The 10,485-nt window shown below is 44.0% G+C and overlaps 1 protein-coding gene across 1 annotated transcript in view; it reads right to left on the bottom strand.

Moving 5' to 3' along the window:
- Window positions 1–3,780, bottom strand: part of LOC310861389 (metabotropic glutamate receptor 4-like) — a gene marked incomplete at both ends in the record, with an annotated part of 74,394 nt that extends 70,614 nt beyond the window's left edge. The window contains one exon of the mRNA XM_083768810.1: window positions 3,669–3,780. Within this exon, the coding sequence (XP_083624936.1) occupies window positions 3,669–3,780 (112 nt within the window). The remainder of the gene's footprint in view (window positions 1–3,668) is intronic.
- Between the last annotated feature and the right edge of the window lie 6,705 nt (window positions 3,781–10,485).

Below are 10,485 nucleotides of genomic sequence, written 5' to 3' on the forward strand. Positions count from 1 at the left end.
CACAGACAGTAGGTACTTATTATCCTCCACCTGTGCCAGGGGTCATAGGTCAGATACAGCGCAGGTGGGCAGAATTCCCAGCATGCCTTGTGCAAGGCTCCAGGGCTGTTTCTGATTCTCTCTCACATACTCATAAAACCTGGAGAGAAGACTCGAGGGAACAGATTCTGAGTGTAAACTAGGAGTGAACTATAATGGCTCAAGCCTGTGTGTGTGCGTGCGTGCGTGTGTGCGTGTTTGTGTGCGCGCGTCTACTAGAAGTGAACTGCTCAGCATTGCCTCCACCTACACAAAAACACACACACACTCGGTTCAGCAGAATGACCACTAATCACAAAAAAGAGTATGTCCTTATTATTGTCACGTTAACCTTGTATCGTGTACAATTTGTAATTTACAATGAAGGCATTAATCAGTATAAGCAAGGACAACACAAGGTAACATCAAATGGGTTGTCGAGGCTAATGCAAGTGCTACAGGGCAGAGGTGGAGTCTGATGAGGTAAGTTGTCAGACTATGGCGGAAGATTGGGAGTGCGTCTGCAGTTCAACTTCTGACTGCGATGGGAAGTTAATTCCATAGTTTGGAATGAAGAGAGTCTAGGACGCGTTGTCCAGGGTGTTTTAGGGAAGGAGGAAGAGTCTATAGGACGTGTGTAGCGCTGTCCAGTGAGTTTTAGGGAAGGGAGAAGAGTCTGGGACGTGTGCAGCATTGTCCAGGGCGTTTTAGGGAAGGGAAATTGGACGTGTGGAGCATTGTACAGGGTGCTTTAGGGAAGGGAGAAATGTCTGGGACGACAGTGGGACGTGTGCAGCGTTTTCCAGGGTGTTTTAGGGAAGGGAGAAGAGTCTGGGACGAGGGTGTTTTAGTGAGGTTTCTGCCAGCTTCCCTGCTGTAGAGCATTGGTTCCCAAACTGGGCCAAATTATTTTCAGATGATTAGCTTAATGTGCTTGTTTGTACGTCTATTTTCACAATATGTATCTGTGGAAACGAGTCAAACTAATCCCAGAGAGATACAGAACTGTAGTGGTGGGAACTAACTAAGTATGCAGCCTGTCTTTTTTTGACAATCTTTATTTGAGGGGAGCTCCAACGTCTGGCTTTCAGACATGACATCACATGGCAGCCAAATCTATGGAACTTTAATGTTTGCTTTAAGCAGTGACGTCATGTGGCAGCTACAGTGGGCGCCCCTCACTTCACACGACACGAGTGTGATTTTGTTGTTCTTTGTGTCATTTCATTACATAAAATGTACACATATTACACATGAAATCAGTATCTTCTTATTCAGCAAACGCATCCATCATTATATTTAAGTCGAGTAAAAATCTGAGATGAATGAATGGCCTCGAGATCTATACGCCAACAAGTAAGACGAACCAGAATCCATCATTCCTCGCCCTGCCTCTGTATCCCAGAATATCTCAAGATATCCCAGAGGGACACAGAGCTGCAGCATAAGAAACAAAGTACATGTACTCTCATTTGCTTGTTCTATATCCCACAGGGAGAATGAGATGGGCTCCATCTTGCGGAAAGGGCCCTTTCTATTTATTATTGTGTGAGAGGTGTGGCCTCGTAAAATGTGTGCCTAAAGTCCATAAAACACCTCCATTACCCCTTACATTAAGCATGGGTGTGGTTTGAGCGTTACAATGATTAAACCAATCACCGTCTCAGAGTCAGGAGCGCATTCTTTTATCAAACAGAATTCACATTACGGGTGGTTTGAGGAGGCACTTTCCATTGTCCTAAACCTGTGTGCATATATAGGGAAAGCGCATCAACACGCCTACAGACACACCTCCACCCACAAATATAGGAGTCGGCAAAATTAATAGTCGGTTGTGTGACCGCAAGATAACGTTTACGCATAGTGGAAGCTCCTAAATGCGTAATTCAAGGAAAATGTTTATTACTTGAGGATAAAGCATGGCATAAGATGGAGACCTGCATCTCTACACACAGAAAAATAAAAGTGTCCCATGCCAGAAAAACTGTTATCTGGTTCCAGAAAGAACCTTCCAGTTCTTTGAAGCACGGGTTTCCCAAACACATGGGTCGGGACTCAGAACCCATTTGTGGGTCATGGACCAATTTTTTATGGGTCACGACTTGAGCAATAATTACACTCACTCCAGAGGGCCACTATATTTCCACACTCACTCCAGAGGGCCACTATATTTCCACACTCACTCCAGAGGGCCACTATATTTCCACACTACAATTACAATTTACAATTTAGGCATTTAGCAGACGCTCTTAATCCAGAGCGACTTACATTTAAGCAAGAACAAAAGCATGGGAATACATCACATAAAAGCATTTATCAATATCATGAAACATGCGTAAGCTAAGAAAGTAACAGTGGAATATCTATATAATGAAACTATACATACACTATACATATAAACTATACATATTTACTACTATGCTATACATATGTACTATGGCGTGTTTCCACACTCACTCCAGGAGGGCCACTATATTTCCACACTCACTCCAGAGGGCCACTATATTTCCACACTCACTCCAGAAGGCCACTATATTTCCACACCAGAAATCATGTACTAATACCACAATATAGAAATACTTTGTTACAGCAAACAGGCTTTATTCACATTTTACTTGAGTAAAAAAGGGGAAAGTATTCATTATGCAGAAAGTCCCATTTCAGGGTTAAAATGTATACAAATCTTTTTGATAATAGCAGATCTAGGCTTCTATTTTTGCATCGCTCTGCAACACGTCAGATTTTAGATCTGCTATTTTCAAATAGCTGAAGTAGGCTACACAATAGAGCTTAGTTGGTTAATGTATGTTTTGTGATAATAATCCAAATCTGCAAAGTAACTAAAGCTGTCAAATACTTTACAGTGGAGTAAAGTAAAAAGTGCAATATTTACCTTTGAGGTGTAGAAGTAAAATAATTGGAAATACTCAAGTAATATACCTCAAAACTGTACTTAAGTGCAGAACTTGAGTAAATGTACTTAGGTACCACTGCATCACCACGCACAGCCGCACACACACTAGGAGAGAGAGAGAGAGAGAGAGAGAGAGAGAGAGAGACTCAGTGACATAAATCTGTGTCTCTCTCTGCCTCACGGGAGGCGGGACACAAACACTAGCTTTAGATCCCATCCATCCCATGGCCCAAGGGGACAGGACTCTCAGCTGAAACCGTGATTGGCTGGAGCCACTTCGTGCCTCCGTTTCACAGCAGAAGACATCACTATGATGGAAACACACTGCAGCAGCTGGTCTTTAAGGGAGTAGTTTAATTGATAACAAATTACTAATTTGTTATCAATTACACACACCCCATGAAGCCTTGAATTATTTTTTTTGTTTTTTTTAATAATTTGTTGACCACGTCAGTAGGAGACTCAATTAGTCTCAGGCTTGAAGGCTGCATGGGGTGTGATAAGAAAAATAAAACTGTATTTATATCAGCCAGATGACGTCTTACGTTGTCATTTACTGCCCTAAACAAACATTAAAGTCCATATACTTGGCTTCCACTTGACATAATTTCCGAAAGCCACGCTCAGAAAAGGCAAGTTTTGGGTGAACATCCCCTTTAAGCCTGTGTGATTCATAAAGACCCCTGGGAGACGTAGTCTATGTAGAGACGACGTGATGTTGTCGTGTGGGACTCACCGTCCTCCCGGCTCTTCTGGATGAAGGCGTCCACTCCGCTCTCGCCGTAGTTCCCCTCGGACGCCACGGTGGACACGTAGTTCCAGCGCATGGCCTTCACGATGTCCACCATGGCCTGGGCCTGGTAGGTGTCCGGAGGCACCACGCGAGAGAAGTAGTCGTAGCGACTGTTGTCGCTCAGCTCCGGAGCCGTGGAGGCGTAGCTCACCTGAGGAATCTGTGGGGAAAAGAGAGAGAGAGAGAGAGAGAAGGTAAGACCACAGATATAAAAAACTAGATACCTCATTGGCCGCTGCGATTCACTGGAGCGACCCGTAGCGCATGGAAGCACAGGCAAAGGCGGAAGTGTGGACGGAAGGCACGCTGCCACTCAAGGGACTAAGACCCTACCGAACGTCCGCTCTGTAACGCACGCGGATGCTTCTGTGGCTTCCATTCCTTCCCTGTAAGATGGTGTCCGAGATACAGACAACCCAGAGCCAAAGGAGATTTAAACTGGACCTTAACCTTGTTGGCTGGATCATTGACTTCTTAACTGATAGGTCTCAGTGCATGAGGGTAAATTATGTCCTGGCTTCTCTGCTGCACTCTTCTACTGGTTCTCCCCAAGGCTGCTCACTTCTGTATATTTTGTGTCCGCCCTGAGACTGGGAGGTCGGGGTTCAATCCCCGGCCGGGTCATACCAAAGACTCTAAACAATGACACTCAGCATCAAGGGTTGGATTGGGGGTAAGTCCCTGCGACATACTAGCGTCATGTCCAGGGGGTGTACTTGTACATCAAGCTGCCTCACTCTACAGAAACAGGAGATAGGCTCCTGCCCCATGGGCCTCATGGCTCGGCAAGGCTACTTACATGGTCACTGAACTAAATATTGGTATCGATATTGCAAAGTAGAAAAATTTAGTAAAAGTACAGAAGTATTGGTAACAAAGTCTAGAAAGTTTAGTCATATTATGCAGAAATGTCCCTGAAAATAAATAGTACATCTACGCATTGTGCATTCAGTTGAATTCAGTTCACACTCAATGACTGCAGGCATTTAGCTAAAGCAGGGATCACAGCCCGAGGCTATGGAACACTTACAACCGATGCTTATTCAGTGTATTGTCCCACTGCACAATGACAGAGGCCATGAGTCACACTAGACTGTTTCATAACGTGAATCATTCCTTTTATCAAGTGAAAAAATAATATAGTTTAGTCTCTCTCCAAACCGCGTCTGCCCAAACACACCACTATAGTGGAGCAGAAAACTCTTATCTGCACATTCAAATTGTTGTGTTAACTTTCCTACATTAACGTCCTACTTGATCACACTACACTGCAGCATCGTACAAAAGCATCCAACGTAGCAGATCTAAATTCGATGTTGAGCTTGTAGATCTGCTACTTTTGAATTTGAATCCTGAGAAGTTAACAGTTGTGGATGTATGAAGCTTGCACCTGACAAGAGGCGATGGTGTGGTGGCGCGCACGCACGCATGCGCACACACACACACACACACACACACACACACACACACACACACACACACACACACACACACACACACACACACACACACACACACACACAGTATTGCAGAATAGCATCACGAGTACAGCAAGTCAATAACAATGTCTTGTGTTTTTCCACAGATTGACAAGCTCATTATATCAGATCTATAAAAGCCATTCCAGCGCAGACAGAACAGACAGAAGCTGTTTCGCTCGAAAAAGCTCCACTTTAACTTCAAACTATACAAACAAAGAGAATATCATTGTGAAAACCTTTGTACGTCCAAAACCATCAGACAATGCATCTTTCAGGGAATGATGTACTGTATAGTGTGTAATGCGATATAATAGATCACACTGATTGGGAGGGATTTGTTAACGGATGATCTTGGGAAGTTGGGTTGAACTTGGGAACAAAATTAATGTTATTAGCTAAGATAGATAGATAGATAAGTTATTGTTTTTGACGGAAATTAATTAAATTATGATTGTTAAAATGTTTGGTGTTTGTATGCACAGAAAACTGTGACCCATACATTAACCTGTGTCCCTCCCAGGGGGGCAGTCAGCCAGATATTTCGTGAAGCCTCATTTGAAATCGGTAGTTCATATAATGGCCTGTTGTGGCGCTGGACTGGACCCAAAAAGCCCCATAGCTCCATAGAGGCCGATGTATTTTGGCCCAACTTCACCTAGACTGTATTACCTTAATAAACATGGTCATGAATACTTTCTTCTTCCAGTCACTAGTTTAAAGTCTCATTTCTAATGTCATAATATTCTTTTTGGAAAATTATGGTCCCATTAATTAAAAAAATGACCATAAAGTCGCGTATGTACTGAGGGGCGTGGCTACCGTTACAGTCTATGATCGGGATTCCCCTCCCACTCAAGAGTCTTCTCCTCCCACACGAGTCAAAATAAAAACCAACGGAGAAGAAGGGGGGAAGTCCCGCCTCGTTGTCTGGGCAGCCAATGACCAGCTGGTACAAAACGGAGCCAGCCAATGGCCAGCTGGTACCAAAAGATGGCGACTTACATCAGGAATTAGCATATCATTACAGGCTTCATTTTACGTTCATGTTAGACCCGGGGAACGCTTTGTCCATATTTTTTACAGTCTATGGTCCCTCCCAACATGCATTTCACTGGTGACACGTGATCTGCGGGAAGATGAGTTGTTTTTGACGAAAATGAATTAAATTAAGATGATTGTTTTTTTTGTTTTTTTTATCCCACGATTTTGTAACCCAGTTTTCTTTTCACCCAGTGCCAATTATCTAATGTAATCCTGGGCGCTACACTTCCTCTGCCAACCTGGGGGGGGCAGCGGACTGACCTCATGCCTCCTTCTATGCATGAGGAGTCCAAGCTGCTTCTTTTCACCTGACAGAGACGATGATTGTTAAAATGTTTGGTGTTTGTTAGCAGGCCACATTGAGCCTGGAGGACAGGGCTGTGCGGTGCTAGGTTCCTTGAGGCTGTCCGTGTGTCGTGGCGTTTTGAGATGGCCACCTAAGTGAGCAGCAGTCTTGCTCTGTGCTAAGGAAGTGTACAGACAGACAGCTTTTCTTAGATTCAGAATAGATGTTAGACATTGAGGGAGATTAAGATTCTCAGATTTATTTATATATATATTTTTTTTAATTTTGTTTTTTTTGTGGCTTTCGCCTTTATTTTATATGTTTTATGGAGGGACAGACAGTAGGCCGACAGGAAATGGGGAGAGAGATGGGGGGAAGACATGCAGTAAAGGCCGTCGAGATCGGGAGTCGAACCCGCGGCACACTGCCAGACTGGATTACCAGCCAAGATGATTATCAATTCATTAATTAATCCTACCTTTTTTAATGGGATTAATCTAGCGTTGCAATACCCTCCACTGACAGCCCATTGATCCAAATCTAATTTCCGATCTGCTTGTAACAACGTTAAATTTGCCAACATTGCAGCTGTAGGGCAAACTTGAATTATCCTCTTTCAATCTGCAAAGCGTTTGTTTCATACAAATCCACCGTAGACATGTTATGAGCTACTTTGTGCTAAGACATTCTTTTCTAAGTGTTGGAGTTTGGAAGCACTTGTTTTATTAACAAGCAGTTGTGCTGCTGCCTCCTGCATTATGTGCAAATTCAAAACAGGTGGTATATGCAGGGCTGTTCAGTGACTTTGACGAGCACTTCCAAACTCCAACACTTAGAAAAATAATCACCTGCACAGAATTCCTTGAAAGAAAGTGAGTTTAACATTATTTATACAAGCAGATCGGAAATTCGATTTGGATCAATGGGCTGTCAATGGAGGGTATTACAACTCTAGATTCATCCCATTATAAAAAGAAAATCTATTGTTGCAAATTGCAGCTAAATTAATCCATAATTCACATCCCTACTTTCCGTACACCTGCAATGTTGTTTAATACAATCAGATAGGACTTTTCTGTTCAAACTCAAACACTTCCTAATCCTAACTCTGCATACACATCAAATTTAATCTTATTAAAAATAGAATCTAGGGTTGCTAGCAAAGAGATGTGGTGTAGAGGGGGGGGGTGGAAAGTGTCAAACATACGGACCCCATGGGGTACTCAGTTGTAGATCAGCTGTTTTCAGTGAAGAAACTTATTGGTGTATTGGTGTGGAGGGAAAAAAGGAATAACCGATGACTGAGCGCTGGTATTTCATTGAACTCCACAGAATGTCCATTGAGAAGAACACTAAGTGACTTCCGGTCAAAGTGAAAGTGTCCAATTCAATTTCAACAACTAGGTTGGTCACACGTTTAGATCATAATCCATGGTCATAGTGAGGCTGTTATTAACATGCTGCCTGCCTGTCTAGACTACCTATTAGCTACAGGCTACAAACATTTGCCTGCTCTGCAGGTGACAGTGAGACAGGTGAGAGTGAGACAGGTGACAGTGAGACAGGAAGAGGAAACAAAAGAAGATATGAAACACAATGACATCACTACAATAAGACATAATGTCCTTATTGTTAACATGAAGTTAGAGATGAAAAAGTGGAACAAAGTTTTAGGGCATCTGATGATTAGAGGACGATGTGACGACCCTGGAGGGGGGGGGGGGGGGGGGACACACAACCCGAGGGCCAGCCTGTCAGCGATCCGATTGGCCCGCTGTTACAGCCAGCTGTTTGACTGACAGCATGTGATGACCCATTAAAGTCCCCGGAGCTGAAGAGGGGAGGAGTGGGGGTGCAGTGGGGCATTGAGCACGAGCCACAAGATATACTGTCATGGCCTGTGTGTGTGTACGTGCGTGCGTGCATGTTGATGTGTACAGTTACATTACACCCCCACTCCATGTCAGATGTAGTGAAGCAAAAATGCAGGATTCTCATGTCATCATGTGAAGATCTGATAAGACGGAGAGAGACTGATCTAACATTCTGAAGAGCACAGTGTTGCACAGCCAAAACCTCTGCTCTACAAGACCACAACATTCCGAAGGGCAGGGCAGTGTGCCAGTGTTGCATTTCATACATATTTAATTAGAATCCAAGAAATCTCATGAATTAGAAAACGTAATGTTTAAAAGAGGTAGTGAAAATCGCCGATCTACAAGCTCACAATGCGCGTTGTGAGCTTGTAGATCGTCTATTTTCACAAGTTTGGGTCCCGGGCGAATTTCTCTTTCGGGACACGGGCTAAAAGGTTTGGGAACGACTGTATTAAGGAGCTGAAGAGACGGGGAGACTAAACGCGCGAGCACTCGCACACACACACACACACACCGCACACGCACACACACTCCACAGCAAAGTGGCAGCGTTGGAGGAATGCCCTTGTTCCTGGAAGGTTGCCAGTTCCATTACGATAAAACTACCCAATTTTTATGAATTGTTTGAAGGTGAAATATCCATTTAACAGTAGACTACATCCTCCTTACAGCAAATTCTTTACACTGAAAATAGCCGTCCTACAAGCGCGAACAAAATTGCAACTTGTAGAGCGGAAAATTTTCAATCCAGGATATTATGAATCATGCGAGCATGATTGACTTTGCACACATCATACGGCTGGTTGTCAAATAGAGACCAATGTTCTTTTAGCAGCTCTGGGATTTTTAACACGGAATCGAACAAACATAAATTGACTCTCCACTCGACATGTTTGCAGCATGGGTAGTTAGTACAGATTAAAATCAGCCCTTCTGTGATGTATGTCTTACATGTAGACATGGCGCGCTTCCTAATGGGCCGTTGAGCAGTTGTCAAAAAACAGCCTGATCTACAAGCCCACAACGTGTCACAGGGCGACACGTTGTGGGCTTGCAGATCGACTAGTTCCGACGCATGGCGCAGTGTGCGACCGAGTATGAAGTGGACGGAATGAAACGTACTCTGCGCACATCGTGGCCAGTCGCCACACATGCAGGATCGAGTCTTGTGCATGGGATTCATTTCGTGACGGAAATTAACAAAGAGAAGTGACATGAGTACAACATGTTTCGCAGCATGGCTAGTTGTTACACATTAACACGTTAAGTACGGGAAATAATTATTTTATTTATTTTTACTAAAATCTTTGCTTCTTTTTTTTTAATATATTTTTTATCCCACGATTTTGTAACCCATTTTTCACCCCTGTGTCAATCATCTAATGTGATCCTGGGCTCTACACACCCTCCGCCAACCTGGGGAGAGCAACAGACTTAACTCATGCTTCCTTCATGCTTGAGTGTCCAAGTTGCTCCTTTACACCTGACAGGGGGGAGTTTCCCTGGTTGGACATAGCGAGTGGAAGGAACACGTTATTCCAACCAGTTCCTTTCCCCTCCATCAGGCGCCCCGGCTGGCCAGGGGGAGGCAGTTTAGAGACCAGGATTACTGCATGTTTTTGTGAGGGTACCTACCCTAGGGGACACGGGGAGAACATGCAAACTCCACACAGAAAGGCCCTTTCGCCAACCCCGCCTTCGGGTATGGGCACTGATGACGCGGAGGAGGAAACACGCCGCCAGCACCCACAGCGCCCCGAGCGGGAATCAAACCCAGGGCCTTCTAGCTGTGAGGCGACAGCACTACCAACTGTGCCACCGTGCCCCTAAAAAAAAATCTTCGCTTCTGGGGGGGTCCCTGGAACAACATATTTTGTTGACACACACACACACACACACACACACACAAATTTAACATATTTATTTGCATTGACATTTTACAAGGAATTTCTTGAACACAAACAATAGCAAGCTTGAAAGAAACTCTACAACAAGTGCTTCAGGATACAGATCACGGGTACAGAAAGCATCGCCTTCTCCATATATGGCGACTGCCAATTATTGCAGACACTGAA

This window comes from Protomyctophum parallelum, assembly GCF_964188405.1.
Source record: "Protomyctophum parallelum genome assembly, chromosome: 7".
NCBI classification, from domain to species: Eukaryota; Metazoa; Chordata; class Actinopteri; order Myctophiformes; family Myctophidae; genus Protomyctophum; species Protomyctophum parallelum.